At 38.6% G+C, this 22,887-nt stretch overlaps 1 protein-coding gene across 1 annotated transcript in view; it reads left to right on the top strand.

The window, feature by feature from the left end:
• Positions 1-2,792: 2,792 nt before the first annotated feature.
• The window catches only part of ATP9B (ATPase, class II, type 9B), a 305,353-nt gene continuing 285,258 nt past the window's right edge, over positions 2,793-22,887 (top strand). The window contains exons 1-3 of the mRNA XM_011975874.1: positions 2,793-3,162; positions 10,061-10,234; positions 22,261-22,411. Of these exons, the coding sequence (XP_011831264.1) occupies positions 3,161-3,162; positions 10,061-10,234; positions 22,261-22,411 (327 nt within the window). The 5' untranslated portion in view covers positions 2,793-3,160. The remainder of the gene's footprint in view (positions 3,163-10,060; positions 10,235-22,260; positions 22,412-22,887) is intronic.

The raw sequence follows: 22,887 nt of genomic DNA, 5'->3' as shown, positions 1-22,887 counted from the left end.
AAAAAAAAAAAAAAAAAAAAAAAATGTAAGTTAGTGTATTGTCTTAATTTACGAGAAGCAGAATTTTACATTATGTAGCCTAGATATCCACATTGGCAGTTGAAAACGAAATAGTTATTAGAAAAACAGCTTTCATATGAGCTTTACTTCGCTTTGTAAGCTTTGAAAGTTTCCTTCCTTGACCATATGAAAATGACATTTTGTTCTTGTGTATAAAGAACTGTAGTTATTGTATTTTAGAAGTTCTCAGGTTTTCCTTGAAGTGGAATTATTTTTATTATAATCATACTACTTTAGAACACAGTATATTTAAAAGATAACGTTGGTTAGTTGTTAAAACGTATAAAAAATTTCATGGTTGGGCTTATATTTTATAAAAATTTCCAAGGGAAGAATTAGATGTGATTTGAGTATGATGCTAGTCCGTTTTTGCATTGCTATAAAGAAATATAATACTTGAGGCCGGGTAATTTACAAAAAAAAAAAAAAGAGAGAGATTTAATTGGCTCATGCTTCTGTAAGCTTTTCAGGAAGCATGGTGCTGGCATCTGCTTCTGGGGAGGCCTCAGGAAGTATACAGTCATGGTGGAAGGGATTGGGAAGCCAGCATGTCACATGACAAAAGGGAGCAAGAGAGAATGGGAGGTCCCAGACTCTTATAAACTACTAGATCTCATGTGAACTGAGTGAGAACTCACTTATCAATCACCATGGGGATTCATGAGGGGACCACCCCTACCCCATGATTCAGTATCTCCCACTAGGCCCCACCTCTGACATTGGGGATCACATTTCAACATGAAATTTGCAGGGGACACACATCCAAACCATATCATATGGTTAAGGAAGATTAAAACATTCAATAGCACATTGCCTTTATTATCATCAAGGATGAGGATGTTACTGTTTTCATATGTCATTAAGTAAACAAAATGATGTGTATCACACATAGTAACTCATAGTTCACTGGGAATGCAATTACTTGTTAAGTCTGTTTTCTACAAAGTCATGTGAGACATTGATTTCTCCTTCGCATTGTTAACATCTGGGTGAAAATAAGGTATTTGTTAAATTGGTGTTTCCCATTTTTGTGTTTTAAGTGATGGTGGTGTCATTCAAATTATCTTTGCAGTTAAATGAAGAATGAATGACGTTAAGCATTGTTTTGTTTATCCATGTCTGTTATTAGTTTTTCTTTGCTTTTGCCAGCAGTGTGACTGTTGGCCCTGCCCAGAGGCTTTTGCAATCTTCTAATAGTTAAGTTTTAGCATTGAAAGATACTAGTGTTAAGAACAGATGTCTATTGTCTGATTATTGGTAAAATATTAGTGTTTCTTGATAGAAGCAACACAATTTTTTTTAATGTTAGATTTCTCATTCTGAGAGTCTATACACAATTTTCTATGAATCATAAAACTTTGGTAATTATGATAGTCTAATATTTTACTAGTTGTAAAAATGAAACTTCTTTTGCTGTGATGGTTCACAATTGAAATGCCTTTTCTTTTTTTTTTTTTTTAAAGACATAGTACTAATTCTTAAGACAGTGTTTATCTGGTTGTCCAGTCCCAGGATTCGTTGAAATCAGAGACATTTTCTTGGCGATTCTATAAGAGTTTCCTTTAAAAGGCATATGTAGGCCGGGTGCGGTGGCTAACACCTGTAATCTCAGCACTTTGGGAGTCCGAGGTGGGCAGATCACCTGAGGTCAGGAGTTTGAGACCAGCCTGGCCAAGGTGGTGAAACCCTGTCTCTACTAAAAATGTAAAAATTAGCTGGATGTGATGGCGAGCACCTGTAATCCCAGCTACTTGGGAAGCCAAGGCAGAAGAATCTCTTGAACCTGGGAGTCTGAGGTTACAGTGTGCTGAGATTGCACCTCTGCACTCCAGCCTGGGAGACAGAGCAAGGCTCTATTTCCAAAAAAAAAAAGTATAAAATAATATAATTTCAAGTTTAAAAAATTATTTACACTTGCCAGAATAGAAATGTTTTACTTATTTATTTATTTATTTTTTACTCCTAATAGTATTAGCATGAAGACAGAGTTGATAATAGGGAACATCACAATTTTAGGTAACTGAAGTATGTATCCTGAGCTAATTGGCTATATAGCTTCAAATTTCTGGGTTTGCATTTACATAACATTGGATATTGTACCATTAACTCTAATTCAGAAGTTTTTCTCAATTTATGTATAGCAGTATTATTTCTTATTTCAAGAAATTGGTGTTCAGTTTTCTTGTAGAACATTTTAGAAATCATTAGCTGCAAGGTTACTGTATATATAATTCCCATGGGGGAAATGACATCTCAGATTAGGGGACTATTTCCATGTTCCTTTTGCTGCGTTTTGCTACTAAAGTCAAGGCGTATTTTTCAGGCAGCCATCCCTTTAATTTTATTCATTTATCTGCTGGCTTATTTATTTATTTTAACATCTTACCCTGTGTCTTAGTCTATTTTGTGGTGCTGTAACAGAATATCTGAGACTAGATAATTTATAAAGAACAGAAATTTATTTCTCACACTTCTCGAGGCTGGAAGTCCAAGATCAAGGTATTGACATCTGGTGAGACCTTCTTGCTGTGTCCTCACATGGGAGAGGATGGGAGGGCAAGAGAGGAAGAATGTGGTTTCCTCACATGGCAGAAGAGCAGGATAGAGCAAACCCATGCAATATGCCCTCTTTATGATGGCATTAATGCGTCATGAGGGTGGAAATATTGTGGCCTAAATGCTTCCCATTAGGCACTATCTCCTAAGACTGTTGCTTTGAGGATTAAGCTTCCAACACATGAATTTGGAGGGGACAAAAACATTTCAACCATAGCACCATTTGTCTCCTTTGCTGCTATAGAGGGGAGAGTCCCAATTTCTCATTAGTTTATGCAGCTTGCTGCTTACTAATGACTTATCAATGACGGTTCAACCTTGTAGTTGTATTTGATGAAGGAAATATGCACATTTCTTTATAACACTTAGTTTTTTGCTTTGTTTTTCTACTTTACTAACATGCAGGCAAAGGGGGAGTGTTTATTTTTAAAGAAGCTTTGAGCATTAGACATGTTTTAAATATATTTCTTTAATATCGATTGGCTTCTAAGAAGTGTTTCTCATCGAAATGGAAACAATAAGGCTATTAGATATTTAAGATAAAATGTAAGTTTTAAAGCTAGTTATTGTGTTGATTTACTTTTACTTAGATACATGTAAATTATGTGCCTTCCAGTACTTGCGAGTTGAGAGTTCCTAATTGTTTTTTTTTGAAACCTTTGGCTGCAGTTCAGATAGCTGTCCTTGTTTCTTACCATGGCAGTGCTCTTGGGTTTGGTATCATCCATTCTGTCGTCTTTGTTCATAATTGTTTTTACTCATTTTAAAAGTATGTTCCCAGAATTATACTTAATTGCTGGAAACGTTGATTCTTCTTGAGTGACAAACCAATTAAGTGTGTATGACACCAGGCAACAAAGACACTTGAGATTCTGCACTTTTCCTGTCTCTGAAAAAATCCATTATTCATCATCTTACTGTTTTTAAATACTGTGGTAACATTTTCAATACAATAGGAAAATTGTCTTGGAAATGGAATAAATTGCTTGCCAGTTCAAAGGCTCCATTTCTGGAGTTGAGGTTACAAAACATGATGTTGCTTGTGTTCCTTATCTTTCAGAACTCCTTGTGCTGAGTTTCCTGCATTAAACTTGATAAGATTGTGACTTTTACTAAAATAAGACATAACTATTGAAATAATGAAAAAGACCAAAAGTCTCATTTTGTGTATTATATTACAGTATATTTATGTGGTGCTTTGAATTTTATTCGCATTTTGTATAAATATTCATTTTCTAGTTGACTGTTTTAAAAGAAGCAGTCTCATACAGAGAAGAAAAAAATGACGTTTTAAGGGAAAAATATTAATGTTTTAGGTCTGTTACTTCACAGATTGTGTAATTTTTTTTGCCTAAATTATAATGAAACTTGTATGTTGTAAGGATGTTCTGTGATGCTGTCAATAGTGATTGGAGTTGTGTATAAAGATTATCTGGAGACACTACAGCAAGTAGCATTTGGATTGGTAGAGTAGGGTGTTTAAAAGAGGGGTGAAAAGCAGTGACTACCATTTCTCCTAACACATTTACTTTCAACAAAGTTCTTCTCCGTGATTATTTTTAGTGACAATATTCTATTCTGTCGTATATTTCACCAATTATTTATTCATGGATACTGTGCTTTTTGCTGTGTTTCCTTGGGTCTTTTTCAACATCACAGCACAGTGATGGTTACCTTTGTAGAGAAATACTGAACACATTTTAAATTTCCATGGGATAATGAGAAACCCTGGTTAAAGTTTATTTACATTACAGAAATAAAAAGCTTTCAATGCATCTTCAAAAATTGTTCTCCACTTTTACCAGCGATTAAGAGTGCCTGTTTATCCAAGACTTTTGGCCATATTGAATGTTAAGAATTCTTTTTTACATTTGATAAGCAAGACATGGTCTCTTCTTGTTTGAATTTGCATATTTAAAAGTCCTCTGTGAAGGCATAAGAATGATGCAATGGACTTTGGGGATGCAGGGGGAAAGGTTGGGAAGAGGGTGAGGGATAAAAGACTACAAACTGAGTTCTTTTTCACAGTGTTTACTGTTGACATATAGAAATGCTACTGATTTTTGTATGTTGATTTTGTATCCTGCAACGACTGAATTGATCAGTTCTAATAGTTTTCTTGTGGAGTCTTTAGGTTTTTGCAGATATAAGTTCGTATCATCAGCAAAGATAATTTGATTATTTCCTTTCCAATTTGGATTGCCCCATATATGTTTCTCTTGTCTGATAGCTCTAGCTAGGACTTCCAGTACTATGTCGAGTAACAGTGGTAACAGTGGGCTGAGAGTTTTGAAGTCTTCAGTTACTATTGTGGATTTGTCTATTTTTCCTTCTGCTTGTATCAGTTTTGCTTTATGTGTTTTGAAGCTCTGGTGGTACGTGCATACATATTTAGGACTTTTAGATCTTAGTGGTGATTTGATCCTTTTATTATTTCATTATGTTCCTCTTTATGCTAGGCAGTTCTTTTTTTTGATGTGTTTGTCTCATATTAATATAGCTACTTAGCTTTCTTTTGACTAGTGTTTCCATTATATACAGTCATGTGTTGTTGAAGGATGGGGATGTGATCTTCTGAGAAATGTTAAATACCATTAATACTTAAAATACTTCCCCTAGATACTGAGTTTTGTACTCCAGAAATATGTTTGGCAATTTCATTGTTGTGTAGCCATTCTAGAGTGTACTCACACAGACCAAGATGATAGAGCCTACTACACATCTAGCCTGTAATGGTAGAGCCTGTTGCTCCTAGGCTACAAACCTGTGCAGCATGTTACTGTCCTGAATACGGCAGGCAGATGTGACACAATCGTGTATCTGTGTATCTAAGCATACTGAACATAGTAAAATGCAGTATAAAACATGAACAATCATACACCTGTACAGGACACTTAGCATGCAAATTAATCTTTAGCTTACTTCAACTTTTTTACTTTATACTTTTTTTAATTTTTAAAAACTTACTGACTTTTTTGTAATAACACTTAGTTTAAAACATGAAGAGATTATATTGTTGCACAAAAATATTTTCTTTTTTAATATTCTTGTTCTATATGCTTTTTTTAAAATTTATTTTTACTTAAACTTTTTTTTTTTAATGTTAAAAACTAAGACAAAAACACACATATTAGCCTAGGCCTACATAGGGTCAGGATCATCTAATCACTATCTTCCACCTCCACATTTTGTCACACTGGACGGCAATAACACACGGAGCTGTCATCTCCTGTGGTAACAATGCCTTCTGCTGGAATACCTCCTGAAGGACCTGCCTGAGGCTGTTTTACAGTTAGCTTTTAAAGAAAATAAATAGAAAAGGTACGATCTAAACTAATAATAGTATAGTATAGTAAATACATAAACCAATAGTATAGTCATTAGTTATGATTGTCAGGTATTAGATACTGTACATAGGTGTATATGCTAGACTTTTAGATGAATGACTGGTAACCCAATAGATTTGGTTTACACCAGCATCACCACAAACATGTGAGTAATGCATTGTACTGTGAATGTTATTATGGCTGTGATGTCACCAGGTGTTAGGAATTTTTAGCTTCCTTAGTGGGACCACTGTTTTATATGCAATCTATTGTTGACTGGTATGTCATTATGCAGTGATTAACTTTATTTTTCCATTTTTTTTACTTTTAATCTTTTAATATTAAATACCATTATATTTAAAGTACTTCCTTTAGATAGTGATTTTTGTACTCCAAGGGATGTTTGGCAATGTCTGGAAACATCTTTGATTGCCACAACAAGGGGTGAGTGTGGGGCTGCTACTAGCATCTAGTACATAGAGGCTGGGGATACTGTGGAATAAATATGTGCATAGGACAGCTTCACCCCAATAGAGTTCTGTGGCCCAAAATGTTAATATGCCTCTGCTGGGAAATCCGACTCTAGGGCTTATGATAATATGGCTAACTTTTCACTGTCTACTTAAGGTTAGTATTTTACCACCTCGTATAAACTATAGAGTCACCTACTCTTCCCTCTTAGGCTTCTTATATATATTTGCATCTGTTTATGTTAAAAACTTAACCTGACAATTTAATACGTTTTATTTTTAATAGTCATACATATTTTCAAGAACTTTCTGTTGCTCTTCCTTCATTCTAGAAGTTCTGTGTTTCCTTCTGGTATCATTTTCTCCATCGTGAGTCTTTCTTTAGCATTCTTTCAGGGCAGATCTGTTGATAGCAAATTTTCTTAGTTTTCTTTCATCTGAGAATATCTTTGTTTTTCCTTCATTCCTGAAGGACATTGTTGCTGGATATAGATTTCTGGGTTCACAGTTCTTTTCTTTTAGCACTTCAAACATCAAGTTCCACTGTGCTTTGGCCTCCATTTTTCTCCATGAGAAATTTACAGGCATTTGAATTGATGTTCCTCTATATGTAATGAGTTGTGTTTCTCTGGCTGCTTTCAAGATTTTTTCCTTCATCTTTGCTTCTAGTAGTTTCATTATGATGTATCTTTATGTAGGTATCTTTGACTGCACGCTGTTTTTAGTTTGCTGTCTTTTATATTTAGTAGATTTCTTTCAACAGATTTAGGAAGTGTTTATCCATTTTTTCTTCACATATTTTTCTGCCTCAGTTTTTCTGGTATTCTAATGACGTGCATACATGTTAGACCTTTTCATATATAAAGAAATATAGATAAATAGTGTGTATGCGTGGGTGCGTGTGCACACACCGCCTCCCCCATCTGCTTAGAATTTCTATCTACCCTAGGATACTTGCAGAGTATTAAAAAAAAAAAAAAAGAAAAAAAGAACTTCTGTTTTTCTATTCACTTCAAGACTGTTCAGCTTTATCTCATGGAGCATGGATATAATGGCTGCTTTAAAACTCCAATATGTTTTTCATACTGCAAGTAGCGTTTGTTGGTTGTTCTTTCTCTTGACTATTGGCCATATTTCCCTATTACTTTGTATGTTGAGTAAGTTTGGCTTGTATCCTGGACATTTTGAATATTGTGTTGAGGGACTCTGGGTCTCATAATCCTTTGAAGAATGTTTTGTTTTAGCAGTGCATTGACCTGGGTAGGTTTCGACCCCTAGTTCTGTTTCACCACCAGTGGGTGGTGGTTGCCATGTCAGTTCAGTTGCAAAGCCTTGACCAGGCCATCAGCTGCCCACTAGTGCTTGTCAAGGCCTGTTGTGTAGGACCTGAGTAGTTCCCAGAGCCTGTCCTGTGCTTATTTGGGTTTGGGCACATTTTTGCAGCTTGTGGGTGAGCCTGGGACTTCTGTTGATTCATATACAGAATTAGGGCATCCCTTGTCCAGCTTTCTCCGCTCTCTGGTTTATCCCACGTCTCCAGTTTCCAGGGTTGTTTTTTCTCAGCTTTATGCTTTCTGAAAGTCAGGGTTTTCTCTCAGAGTTTTAACCCTTCGTGTTGTTGTGAAAGTCTACCTGACTGGGGTAGTTCTCAGGGAGAAGTTGTGTGAGAAAAGAGAGAACTACCAGGGACGTCCACATCCTGTTTGGACTCCAGGAGCCCGTCTTCCTGTTTCCCTTGCTCTCATAGAGGTGACTACAGGGTAGCCCTGGGAGGGCTAGGAGAGACAAAACGGAAAACAGAAAAAACATTCTGCTTTGCAAGAGCCCCCTTTGCTGGGGCTGTGGCTAGAAAGGGTGGGTTTCTTCTGGAGTCTGCACTCAGCATATTGCGTGCAGTGCAGATAGAGTCTTCACTTTGGCAGGAACTCTGCACTGGACTTCAGAGCCTGTTTTAGGTGCCTGGAGCTAAGCTGCCCTTGTCTGGAAACTGTGCATTGTCAGGCCCATCAGTTGGAGGTCTGAAAAGAGGAAGCATTACTAGGAATGAAATACGCCAGGTCTTGGTCAGAAATACGATTCCATCGTACATGACATGTATACTCGGCCACTGCGTGCGCTTTACCTTCACATCATCCGTGCCTTTTGGCCTCTGGGTACTTACAACGTGCTGTTTCTCTTTGAGTTTTCTAGGCAGTGAGGACTGCATGACTGGGTTCCTGAGACTCACTGTATACTCTTGAAAAAAGAAAAGTCTTCCACAATACTGACCTATCTCTAAATTGCACTTTAGCAGAATGTACTAGAATTGCCTGCTTATGTGTTTGATTCCTATTTTTCGTTTCTGAAGAACTCTTAATTTCCACTTATTGCTCCTTTTCTTCCCCTCACCAACAAGCCTTCCAAGAGGTGCATCCTTCTTCCCATGTGGACTTCTGCCCCTGACATTGATGCCTTACTAACCAAGCTCTGTGCACCGTCCTGTAGGTCCCCCAGTAACCAGTGCTGTGATCACAGACCTGTTGCTCTCAGGGTAGATTCTGTCTGGGTATAATTTTTATCCATGGTCTGCCATTGCTAGGGCCCCAGTCCTGTTCTGCCCCTGAGCTGCCTGGCTGTGATCCAGACTGGACTCTGGACCTGGCTTTGTTGGTTTGAAATACTTACTTTTCTCCTTATGTGTCAATTAAGGATGGTACTATCTCTGTCCCTTATTTATGTTTTAGTGGTGGGTTTTGGTTAGTTTTAGCTGTCTTCTATGTGGAATTTAGAGAATGTGAAAAAAGATTTCAATATAAGTGACTGCCTTTATCCCAGAGAGGAACCCACAAGTCTGCTCTCGTATTTTTCACATTGTGACAATGCCTCCACAAATACTTGATGCAGAATTCAGTAAGATAGCACTTGTTGAATCACCATTATCGTTTCTGACAAATTGTTCTCAAAAAGGTAAGTTTTTATTTTTTAAAGATAAATTATGTTTGTGATTGAGGAGGGATAAAAGGAACAGTTTTGATGATAGGCCGCCTGTTTCTTGGAATCAAGAAGATTGTTGAGCTTTAAAAGGTATGCTGGTTGTTGAGATTTTTTCATTGAATAGCACATTTTAGTGAAGAGAATAACAGAATAAATGGGACATAGCATCATTCCCCAAAGATTATCAAGTCTGTCAGCAAACCAAAGGATGATGTTGATACTTTTCAGATACAGATAGCTACATATTGTTGAAAGTCACTTCTAGAATGTTGGCTGATGATGTAAAGTTGTGTAACATAGAGTGTTTAGATGTTGCTTGGAGTGAACATTCTTTGCTATAGTCATGTTTCAGAAGAGTGGTGTTTTCTGACTGGATCAAGTGCAGTGAGGAGCTGTTGAGCAGCATCAGTTGTGCTGTCAGCCTGGCCAACCGCACCACAGATGCCTCCAGGAGTACGCTCACAGCACAGTTAACAGCTAGCACAGGCCTCGCTGGGCAGCTTTTTTACCTTAGCCAACATTCCTTTGCAAAAGAAAGCAGCCTCTGCAGTCTTATTTATAATGCGTTACCTCAGCTGAAGACAGCCTAATTTGAGGAAATACTGTCCCTAAATGAAACACACTGTAAAGAAGCCTGCTTGGCCTGTCTCAGCAATCTGTTTTTACTCTAACTAGGTACCAGCTGGAGGATGAGTCTGCGCATTTGGATGAAATGCCACTAATGATGTCTGAAGAAGGCTTTGAGAATGAGGAAAGTGATTACCATACCTTACCACGGGCCAGGATAATGCAAAGGAAAAGAGGACTGGAGTGGTTTGTCTGTGATGGCTGGAAGTTCCTCTGTACCAGGTTTGTTATCCGTTGCTACCTAATTTCCTTATACGCTAAGCTTACTTATAAGCTTAGCTTCTAATATACTTATTAGCTATATTAATATAAAAACTTAAGGAAATATTTCTTAAATGATATCATGCAGATTATTAGTACATTAATCAAAGCCAAACAGTACTAATATGAAAAGAAAGGAGAGCCAAATTAATTATCTTATGAGAAGTTTTAATGATTAAAACCTGGAGGCCGGGTGTGGTGGCTCATGCCTGTAATCCCAGCACTTCGGGAGGCTAAGGCGGGTGGATCACTTTGAGCTCAGGAGTTTGAGACCAGCCTGGACAACATGGCAAAACCCCATTTCTACTAAAAATACAAAAATTAGCTGGGTGAGATGGTGAGTGCCTGTAATCCCATCTACTAGATCTGGCTCGGTCTCCCTTAGTGTTGGGATTATAGGTGTGAGCCACCGTACCCAGGCCCAAATATTTTCTAATTTCCATTGTCATTTCTACTCTAAATCCATGTTTAATTTAGAACTGTGTTGCTTAATTTCCAAAGTTAGAGATTTTTTCTAGTTAACTTATTATAATTATTATCATTTTAAATAGAGACCAGGTCTTGCTATGTTACCCGGGCTGGTCTTGAACTCCTGAGCTCAAGTGGTCCACCTCAGCCTCCCAAAGTGCCAGGGTTACAGGCATGAGTCACCATGCCTGACCTGTTTTTTGCAGTTATCTTTTTGTAATTGATTTGTATCTGAATATCATGAGGCCATTTACTTATAATTTAAAAAAACGGGCCAGGTGCGGTGGCTCACGCCTGTAATCCCAGCACTTTGGGAGACTGAGGCAGGCAGATCACGAGGTCAAGAGATTGAGACCATTCTGACCAACATAGTGAAACCCTGTCTCTACTAAAAGTACAAAAATTAGCTGGGCATGGTGGTATGCACCTGTAATCCCAGCTACTCGGGAGGCTGAGGCACAGGAGAATCACTTGAACCCAGGAGGCGGAGGTTGCAGTGAGCCGAGATCATGCCACTGCACTCCAGCCTGGCAACAGAGCGAGACTTTGTCTCAAAAAATAAAATAAAATAAAATAAAAATTACAGTCTTTGTAATGTGTTGAGACTCGCTTTATGGTTCATCATATAGACAACTTGTAGCAAATTTTCTTTGTGTATTTAAAAATAATTTGTATTTTTCAGTTGTTAAGTGCACTGCTCTGTATGTCAGTGAAGTCATAGTTGTTGGTTGTCTAGTTCAAATCTGCTGCTGTTCATGGTTTGCTTGTTTGTCAGTTACTGAGAGACTTCATGAGTTTCTAAACATCACTGTGGATGTGTCTATTTCTTTTGGTTAATTTTGGAGTGTGTTATTAGATGATGCACATTTAGGATTATTAACCTATTCACTTGACCTTCTATTGTCTTTAAATGCCCTCTTTTATCTTTAAAAATGCTTTGTGAAGACTTGTCTAATTTCAATAAAACTATATCAGCTTTCTTTGATTAATGTTTGCATGGCATATATTGTCATTATTTTACTTTAAAAATAATTTTTTTTTTTAAATTTTGAATTTGGAAATAATTAGAGAGTTACAGGAATTGCAAAAATGGTATAGACGGGTCCTGTATTAGTTCATTTTCACACTGCTAATAAAGACATACTGGAGACTGGGCAATTTGCAAAAGAAAGAGGTTCCGTTGGACTCAAAGTTCCACATGGCTGGGGAGGCCTCACAATCATGGTGGAAGACAAGGAGGAACAAGTCACATCTTATGTGGATGGCAGCAGGCAAAGAGAGCTTGTGTAGAAAAACCCGTTTTTAAAATCATCAGATCTCGTGAGACTCATTCACTATTACGAGAACAGCCCAGGAAAGACCCTTCCCCATAACTCGATCACCTCCCACCGGGTTCCTCCCACAACACATGGGAATTGTGGGAGTTAAATTCAAGATGAGATTTGGGTGGGGACACAGCCAAACCATATCAAGTTTCTTGTATTTTTCACCCAGTTTACCCCAGTGGTTACATCTTATATAACTATAATATGAAACCAGGACACTTACCTTGGCACAGAGTGTGTGTGTGTGTGTGTGTGTGTGTGTGTGTGCGGTTCTCTGTGATTTCATCAGGTGTTGATCTGTGTAATCACCACTGCAGCCAAGATGCAGAACCATTCCAACCCCACAGGGAGCTTCCCGTGCCACAGCCACTCCCGTCCCTCTGACCCCTGGCCTTGGAAACCTCTCATCGATTCTCCATCTCGTTTTAATATCAAGAATGTTACATAACTGAAATTACTCAATATGTGATACTTAAAAATTTTTCTATTTTTTTCCATATTGTAGTGATATCTGTATTATGTGATTTGTTTTTTGAGGTTGGCCTATTTCATTCAACATAATGCTGTGAGAGCCATCCAAGCTGTTGTATAGGTTGTTTCGATTTTTTGGATGTTAGAAATAAGGCTGCCATGAACAATTGTGTACGTTTGCGTGTGTGTGGGCATAAGTTTTCATTTCTCTGGAATAAATGTCCAGAAACTTCACTGCTGGGTTGTATGGTAGGTGTATACTTAGCTTTTTTTTTTTGAGACAGAGTCTCGCTCTGTCGCCCAGGCTGGAGTGCAGTGGCGCAGTCTTGGCTCACTGCAAGCTCTGCCTCCTGGGTTCACGCCATTCTCCTGCCTCAGCCTCCCGAGTGCCTGAGACTACAGGCGCCTGCCACCACACCCGGCTAATTTTTTGTATTTTTGGTAGAGATCGGGTTTCACCGTGTTAACCAGGATGGTCTCGATCTCCTGACCTCGTGATCCTCCCGTCTTGGCCTCCCAAAGTGTTGCGAATGTAGGTGTGAGCCATTGGGCCCGGCTGTGTATTTAGCTTTTTAAGAAACTGCCAAACTATTTCCCAGAGTGGCTATACCATTTTACATTTGCACTAGCAGTATTTGAGAGATCCAGTTTATTTTCGTCTGTGCCAACCTTGGGTGTTGTCACTGTTTTTGATTGTAGCTGTTCTAGTAGATGTGGAGTGATGGTTGATTGTGTTTTTCATTTCCATTTTCCTAATGCTAGTGAGGTTGGATATCTTTTTGCCATTTGTGTACTCTATTAAGTAAATGTATTTCCATCTTTAATTTCTAGTTGTGGTGTTTGATTATTTTTTTTTCTTGTTGAATTTGGAGAGTTCTTTACATATTCTAACTATGGGTCCTCTGTCAGATATGTAGTTGGACATATTTTCTTTTTTTTTTAAGACGGAGTCTCGCTCTGTTGCCCAGGCTGGAGTGAAGTGGCTGTATCTTGGCTCACTGCAACTTCCGCCTCTTGGGTCCATTCTCCTGCCTCAGCCTCTCGAGTAGCTGGGACTACAGGTGCTCACCACCATGCCTGGATAAGTTTTTTTGTGTGGGTATTTTAGTAGAGACAGGGTTTCACCATGTTGCCAGTCTGTATCTTGTCTTTCCATCCGTTGAGATTCAGAGAGATTTCGGTGGATCCAGTGTTTTTAATTTTGGTGAGTTCTGATTTATTGCTTTTGTTACTTTTGTGAATTGTGCTTTTGGTATCATAGTAAGAATTTCACAAAACTCTTTGTTGAAGATTTTCTTGTATGTGTATTATAGCTTTATGTTTGAATATTTAAAAAAAATTTTTTTGGTAAGGTGAGAGATTTAGATTAAAGTTCATTTTTTAGCCAGTGTGTATCCAGATGTTCTAATACCACTTGATTGTACATGAGCGGGGCTCTCTGTGACCTTGGTTCTGTTCTCTTCTCCATCTCGTCAGTGTGTCAGTTCCTGCCAGTACCACACAGTGTGCCGTACTGTGGCTTTATGGAAAGTCTTAACGTGGGTAGGCTGATTCTTCTTCTTCTTCTTTTTCAGAAATCTTTAAGTTATTCTAGTTCCTTTGCCTTCCCCTATAAATTTTAGAATAATCTTGTTCATATCTACAAAATCCTTACTAGGATTTTGTTAGGACTTGTGTTGAACCTGTGTATTATATTAGTTTGGGGGGGGAATTGACATGTTTCCTATGTCGAGTCTTCTAGATCATGAACATGGTACCTTTTGCTCCATTTTATTTGGAGATAATTTGATCTCTTTCACCAGCGTTTTGTAGTTTTCAGCATGCAAATATTAGATTTACTCCTAAGTATTTTTTTGTAGTGATTGTAAATGGTTTGGTATTTAAAATTTTTGATTCCACATTTTCATTGCTAGTGTATAGAAATACAGTTGATTTTGTATGTTTGATCCTTTATCCTATAACCTTGCTGAACTCACTGGTGGTAAGAGTGGTTTTGTAGATTTCTTGTAATCTATAAAGACAGTCATGCCATCTGCAAGTAGCAGTGGTATTACTTCTTCCTTTATGGTCTGTGTGCCTTGCCTTGTGGAGCTGGCTAGAACGTACAGCATTGTGCAGTGGCGTTGAGAAGCGGCACCGTCACCTTGTTCTTTCCCAGGCAGGAGCTGGCAGTATTGCAGCATTAAGCAGATATGGACTGTGGGTTTTTTAAAGATCCTACTTAACTAAACCAGATAACTTTTTTTTTTTGGTTGTTTTTTTTTTTTTTTTGAGACGGAGTCTCGCTCTGTCGCCCGGGCTGGAGTGCAGTGGCCGGATCTCAGCTCACTGCAAGCTCCGCCTACTGGGTTCACGCCATTCTCCTGCCTCAGCCTCCCGAGTAGCTGGGACTACAGGCGCCCGTCACCTCGCCTGGCTAGTTTTTTTTGTATTTTTTTAGTAGAGACGGGGTTTCACCATGTTAGCCAGGATGATCTCGATCTCCTGACCTCGTGATCCGCCTGTCTCGGCCTCCCAAAGTGCTGGGATTACAGGCTTGAGCCACGGCGCCCGGCCTTTTTTTTTTTTTTTAAAGAAATCTATCTTGTATTAAGAAACAAACCAAAGCATTGGCAGGAGAAGTGGTCCAATGCGTAGTTTTGTCAGACCCAGAAGCAGGCTTTGGAGATGTAAGCTGCAGAGTCCTTATCATCGTGGTAATAGTGGAAGCCACACAGAAGGATGATGTTCTTGAAAAGGTTGGGAGACATGTGGTGTAGCTCTGTGAAGAATAAGGAGGTGACACCTTTGGAAAGAGGATGTATTGGAAAGGAAGAATAATGTCCATCCTTTTTGGCAGGAGGAAAACTAGGGGAGGAAGAATGAAATAGTGGTGGTGACTGTGACTTTTATTCTCAATTGGTAACATCAGGTCAATTGAGTCAGGATATGATTAGGATTCAGACGAGGGCTGAAAAAAATGGGAAAATTTGGTCATGCTTTGGTAGAGATCATCAATAATCAGCAAAAGAAAATCAATAATAATTTGTATTGAACTAGGCATAAATTTACGGTGATGTATCCATCGGGGAAGAGCCTGGGTGATGACAGAGCTGAGGAAGTGTGGTGTGGGGAGTTGTGGTGAGGTAGGTCCCCACAACGATGGGAATTGATAAGTTTGTAGGGGCAGAGGGTTGACTGCTACCAATTTACTGGCTGTGGGAGTGGCTGAGAAGCAAGTGTTCTGAATTTGTGTGGGGAAAGGCTAAGTGCTTTTCTTCTGTGGTCCACCTTCTTAAAGAAGGTGGGTGTTCTCACCACTGTTTACAGCCAAGAACCGAAAGAGTCCCTTTTGTGACAGGTAAGGGCCAGCCCAGAAATGAACCAGGTCCCAACCTGGTGACCTAAAGCCCTTCCTTTTTGCTTTCTGAACTGGAAAAATTGCTAGGACATGGAGGTGTGGCCCGAATAAGATCCTGATTTGCCGTCTTTGAAGTGGAATAGCTCTGTGGTAAATGCCTGGTCTCCCCACCCTAGAGGGACATTACCGTGGAGATCATTGGGTTGAGAAGGTTGAGAATCTGTGTCCAGGCTGTTAGGTGGTTTTTAGTGTGTGTGGAAAATCACTGGGTACTGGGGGAGACTGCGGGACGTTCATAGAGGAAATGGGAACTGGGCACTGATGGGTGCAGTGCTGGGGACATGGACAGTGTGGTGGTCATGGTGGGGACTCTTAACAGACCCTGTGTGTTTTGGAAGTGGTACTTATTTGGCCGTATTAGTAACAGTACCATACTAGTACTGTACTAGTCAGGTAGTTAACAAGAATTGTGAACTTCAGAATGTTCTCAGTCTCATCATAGTGTTAAATACATTATTGAATTTTTCTGGTTTTTCACATGATTTTGTTTTTACCAAATGGAACATAACAGCCAAATTTTAGGTTTTACTTGTAATATACTCCTTTTCTTAAGGAAAATATTAAGAATATATTTGAAAATGTAGATGGTAGCAGCAAAAACATCCGTGTTTGGGGGAGTTAAAACAGCTTAGTAAAATATCTTAGATTTGTCTATAAAGTCTTTATCTTTTATTTTTTCTTTTTTTCTTTTTGAGACAGGATCTCGCTCTGTCACTCGGGCTGGAGTGCAGTGGTGCCATTATGGCTCACAGCAGTCTTGACCTCCAGGGCTCAAGCAGTTCTTTCAGCACAGCCTCCCGAGTAGCTGGGACTATAATCATGTGCCACCACACCTGGATACTTTATTTTTATAGAGGCAGGGTCTTTCTGTGTTGCCCAGGCTGAAAGTCTTTATCTTAATAAATTGGGATCATGTGGAAAAAGCTAGCTGAGCCATCTTGGCAGCCTGTAATCAGTCTGTGTGGTGCTAAGGAATGTCCTACTGCCATATGGGATGAGAGGCAACCTGAGGTATTGTCGTGCTCTTCTTGTTCAAAAGATATCTACTGCACTGAGAAATGGTTATGGAAATTAAACCCTGCACCATAGAGAATCAAACTATACATTTAGCAAGTAGATTAGTCTTGTTTATTTATTTCTTATCAATTTTCAGTTGTCAATGTTTGCTACTTTTTAATTTCCCAAATAACCAGGCATTATCAAATTCATTGTTACTAACAGTATTATTTGGTGGCTCAAAGAATAGAAGATTTATACAATTAGTTTAACTGCAGGAGGAAAATGTTTGGAATATTGCAATACAGGTAGATTGTAACTCATATTAATGAGTTGTAAATATTTCAGTGTATTTCTATTTGTAGATCCTGTAAGTAGTAAGGATCATTTTAAAATGATTATTAAAAGACTGAGCAAGTAGGCTTTAATTTCTTCATGGCTTGAGACCTGCTTTCTCATTTTTATTTGACAAAAACCCCAACTTGGACACTTGGAAAAATTGTTCTGATTTCTGTCTTTCACAACTCGGAATCTTTTTCCTGCGGGTGAATGCACCTTTCTGTAAGCTGTTGTGAGGCACATTGATAGTTCTCTGGTCTGGGTTAATGTCTTTCTCACGAGATTTACATTTCACCTGTTATCAAAAATCACTTTGTCCTTAGGAAAGTGGAGCCAGTGAATGGCATTTCCATAAGAAGGGAGGGGAGGTATCAAATGCTGGGATCATTCCTAGTTCTAACGTCCTCAGCTAATTGGCAGACGTTGGGGGCACAGAAGCATGTCATCTTTTAAGAAGACATTAGCATTGTGTTGCTTTTAAATTGGATATAATAATTGTCTAATTTTTGGGGGGTGGAGAGAAAGGAGGCAAAAACTATGGGAATTATTTAATTGTGACTAGTTAAAATTTTAGAAGATAGGCTCTTGATGTGTTAAAATGCTTTGTTTAATGTTGTGATTTGGTTATAGAGGCATTTTATGAAAAGCTGCTTATCCTAAAACATTTTAAGAAAAAAAGTATAACTTGTACACTACTGGATTTAGTTTCAGCTGGACTTGATGGTGTAAGGCAATTTAAATATAGAGGGGAAAATGTTTCTGAATAATCAATAATTTAGAAATTATTTTGCATACATAGAAATGCTATTGAGGAAAGCTCCCAGTTGCTGTCTCCGAAAGACTTCTGTTTGCTGCTCTCTCTTGTTTTGCAATATTTACCAGTATGCCTTCCTCACATTTTTGTCCTCAAAAAATTCCCCATATTTCATTTTCCCTTTTTAGCTCTACTACTCGGTGAGGCTTAAACTTACCGTTTTCGTTACAGTGTTTCTGTATCCTTGGGACTCATGCCCTTTACTCCCAGCGTGGAAGTCGCCTGACTCCCCCACGTAGTGGTTTCTGGCTGCGTGATCCAAGGGCAGTTCTGGCACACCTGCAGGCCTTTCACACCTCACGCCTGTTGCAAGTGTATTCGTTCAGTTTTGTGTAGTAACACATGATTTGATAGTGGCGTCTTAACCACTACTTTATTCTGTCTGTACACAATAAAATTATTAGTAATAACATTTTTACATGTTAACAGGTATTAGTAGCACAGTGATATGAATAATGTAATTGTATCATCAAAGTGTAGTCATCTTAGATTTTCTGGTACAGGATTATAGAGGAAAAACCGAGTAAAATGTTGAATATATATGTTTTTAGCAGCGGGCATGTAATTTAGAGTTTCTAAAGAAGAGTGATGTCAGTGAGGCATTAGTTCATGTAGTTGCTGACAGTGATGTTGACGTTAAGGTTTCTGTTGCTGCTGTTGTTTACGATGCTCATGTTTTGCAGACAGTGGTCTTGCATTTATAGTATCTTTTGTCTGGAAGAACATGTTAATATCAGATAATGCTATAAAGTTTACATTTTCTAAATTTTATATGTATCTTTTCAAATACTTAGATGTAAATATTTGATTTTTCATTTTGAATTTGTCTGACTTTTGTATACTAGAACGTCAGAGTAGATAATTATGTGTCGTAGAGCAAAAATTCATATCTGTTTCCATTCTTGAAGAATTTTGCTCTATTTGAAATGCTGAAGAGAAATGTGTTCATTTGAAGCCTGTCTTGCACCTGTGACCCAGCTTGCAGTGTGCTCTGTTGATGCCAGTGCTGTCCAGTAGAACTCACTGCAGTAATGGAATATTCTCCATCTGTGATGTCCACTATGGTAGCCACTAGCCCAGGTGCCCACTGAGCTCTCGAGATGTGGCTAATGTGACTGAGGGAACTGGATTATAAGTTTTATTTAATTTTAATTAATTGAAATGCAGGTTGCCACATGGAGCCAATGGATGCTCATTTGGACAGTCCAGGCCTGGCTACTCTCTGTGCCCAAGTTACTATTGTGAGGAGGGTGACCTTTTGAGTGGGATGTTGGGAAGCAGGAGAGTGAAGACTGAGGCCTTGGGGGCTTCCTCCTTGGGCGGCATTGTGCTACGCTTTCGTAATGTATTAAGTCCACTTTCGTCAGTGCTTTGCAGATGAGCGAACAAAGACTCAGACCAAGGAGCTTCCGTAGGGTCACTTGCTGGTGATTGTTTCCAAAAACATGACTTTAAAGTCCATGTTTTTCCATTGTGTTTTGTTGCCTGCTCACAAGTGATTCATTTTTTTTTTTTTTCATCATCTCTTGAATGGCTGTGGTGCCATGCCTGGGCTGAGGAAAGGTGGTGCATGAACTTGAATAAGAGCTGGCCTCTGCCTGTTGTCAGCTCAGTGAATGGATATGATACTGATATGGTAGGGGGTTGAGATCCAGGCTCTCGTTTCATCTCTGCTGTTAACTAGTGGTTTAGTCTTAGAGAAGTCACTTGCCTGTGGGACTTCCAGTTTTCTCAACTATGTAATGTGGGAGTCCGGCATCAGTATAGTGTAGTTGCAGGTGTCTGAGATGGTAATTCTTAGGTAACATAACTAGGATTTTCCTGGCACTGGGAGTGTGTGCTGTCACCAGGTAAAAGAGTGATGATTTGTAGCTGCTGTTGGTGGGAGGAATTGGGGAAGGAGTGCCCATGAGCCCCTCCTTCCCCTATGAGGGGAAGGCGACTCATAGAGTGGAGGAGAGCACAGAGCAGTCGCAGTCTGCGTGGCACCACAGTGGGGGTGCTGGAGGGAAGGAGGCATGTGAGAGCGTTCAAACTGGACACAAGCAACAGGTAAGGTGAGAGAAATAGTCATTGAAAGCTTACTCTTTTTTATTTGAAGCCTTATTTAATTTTTCTTTCATTCAAGCATAAACAGATCAAATATTATCATCATTTTACTGAAATCTACTTGACCATTTCCTTTCCTACCTTACCAAGAAATAGTAATTGTGAACGTACTTGTTTTGATAATCTTAAATCACTTTAATACCACCCTGATTTATAACTGCTGTGGACTTGAAAGTATGCTTTCAGTTTGGAGGTGTTTGGGTTTATTGTTTCAAAAGTGATGATGGCAGTGCTAAGATATTCCATTCTTGCAAAGCTCAGTCTTTGTGTGCTGCGGTGGAAGTTCTAGAATAAGGGTGCGGGGAGCCGGCTTCCTTGGCTATCCCCATGGCAGAGCATCAGCCCCGTGAGAGAGTGCTGCTTAAGGGAGCAGTGCTTGGCAGTCCTTCTCGTGCTGGAACAGTCCCTGTTAGGGATGGGCAGCCTCCGAAAAACCAACCTCTGACCTTTCAATGTGAAGGTCTTCCCAGCACAGCTGAGAATTAGATGAATATTCATAGGGATAGTACCAACTTCAGTTGAGACACACACACATGCGGCCTCATAAGGTATGCTACTATGGGAGATTTATGAAGTTTACTTCATATATTCAAATTGATAAATTCAAATACTGAAACCTGTAAGTTTTCAGTATTTGTAAAGTGATTTCTAAAGCATGAGAGCATTACGATTGTAGTAAGGATGTGGCACTCCAGCGTGGGAGACAGCAGTTCTGTGATGGAGCTCTGATGTGTCAGCCTCATTTTATAATCAGCCGTATGCTGTCATTTTTATGCAAAATTTTTTGTTAACTTTTAAGCTTCCTTTGTCACCGAAATGAAGAATATTTGACTTATACAGCAGGCTTTCTATTCTAGCCTTGAATATAATTAGAAGGTGAGATTTAACAACTTCCTTTAATAAGCCATTCTGAGTCTTTCTCTACATTTTGAAAATTTGAATTAAACCAAGATGTTAATACTGAAGTTTAAGTTCATGATTGTTTTGTGCTTAAAAGAGATGAATTTGATACCTTTTCGTCATTTTCTGAAGTATTTTAAGAAAAGTTACTTTACTAGAAACTCTATACTCTCCACCCCCAAATAATGGTTTAGATGACGAAGAAGGGGAAGAGTGCTGCTGAAACCCAGACACTATTGGAACAGGGTAAATTTAAAATTAAAATATTTACTGCATAGATGAAGAGAGCTATGTGGAAATACAGTCAAGCTTTTATCATTAGAATATCACAGGAAACATTTGTATTCTCTTTAAATATTGGATTGAGCTGTAAATCATTTTTTTTTTTTTAAGATGGAGGCTTGCCCAGGCTGAAGTGCAGTGGCATTGTCTTGGCTCACTGCAACCTCTGCCTCCCAGATTCAAGCTATTCTCCTTTCTCAGCCTCCTGAGTAGCTGGGATTACAGGTGCCTGCCACCACAGCTGGCTAATTTTTTTATTTTTAGTAGAGACAGAGTTTTACCATGTTGGCCAGGCTGGTCTCGAACTCCTGACCTCAGGTGATCTGCCTGCTTTGGCCTCCCAAAGTGCTGGGATTACAGATGTGAGCCACCATGCCTGGACTGAGCTGTAAGTCTTAATATTGCATTAGTTAATACTACTGGAAAAGTCATTTTTTAAGAGTGGAAAAAGTGGTTATTACTTCAGAGAATGAGTCACATCCTGGATTAATTGAAATCTAAGGACTTTTATCATTGAATGGTATATTGGGAATTACCAGTGGGTAACCTATAGCTGTGCCTTTTCTCAACATACAGAGCATTGACCGCTTCAGAATATTAATGGTTTTATTTTGCCAGTAAGAGTGTCTAAACAGAAAGATAATTCCCCTGGGGTTCTAGAAGCCATTGTATATTTATATAAGACTTTGTATTTTTATGTCAAATTTAAATTTGTGTAACCAACCTGTTATAAGAAAAACCCCACAGATTAGCATTAGGTGTGCTATTAGTGTCTGATAAATACAGAAATAATCAATATTGGCTCTAAATGTGTACAATTAGTTTGAACTTTTTTAAAAAGCAAAAAAAAAAGTACACAATATGTATCTTTTGTTTCATACAGTTGCTGTGATTGGCTGGTAAATATTTGTCAAAGAAAGAAAGAACTGAAAGCTCGCACAGTATGGCTTGGATGTCCTGAAAAGTGTGAAGAAAAACATCCCAGGAATTCTATAAAAAATCAAAAATACAATGTGTTTACCTTTATACCTGGGGTAAGACTATTGCATTCTTGGAGATGGGTTGTGTGTCAGACATTGCTGGCTTCCTTTGCTGTAGGACGGAGCCTGTTGAGACTCTGACTTAGGTATTGAGTTGTGTCACATCCAAATCAGTGTCCTTTTGCTTTTGAACCATCTGTGTTCCCAATAATTGTTAAATAATTCATGTATTTTTAATGGCTACATCATAGAGTGCAGCTCAGGAAAATGTACAGTTTGATTATTGCCTTCAGTTCTTGAAAACAATATTTATATTATTTTAGAAATATAGTATAGACATAATGAAGTAAAGGTAAATAAATGATCAGAAAACAAGTTATACATTTTGTTTGGCTGGGAACTAGTTTGGAGAAAAAAGTAAATGTAATGTTTAAGCCCTGCCAAGAGATTTCACAAAGAAAATGAAACTTTTTTTTATATTGAAATGATACAGTAACAAAGTATCTGTAATGTGCATATTTATATATAGA

Source organism: Mandrillus leucophaeus, unplaced genomic scaffold, assembly GCF_000951045.1.
Source record: "Mandrillus leucophaeus isolate KB7577 unplaced genomic scaffold, Mleu.le_1.0 Scaffold16, whole genome shotgun sequence".
Lineage (NCBI taxonomy): Eukaryota > Metazoa > Chordata > Mammalia > Primates > Cercopithecidae > Mandrillus > Mandrillus leucophaeus.
The sequence above is the reverse complement of the archived record's forward strand: the minus strand, read 5'-3'. Positions and strand labels throughout refer to the sequence as shown.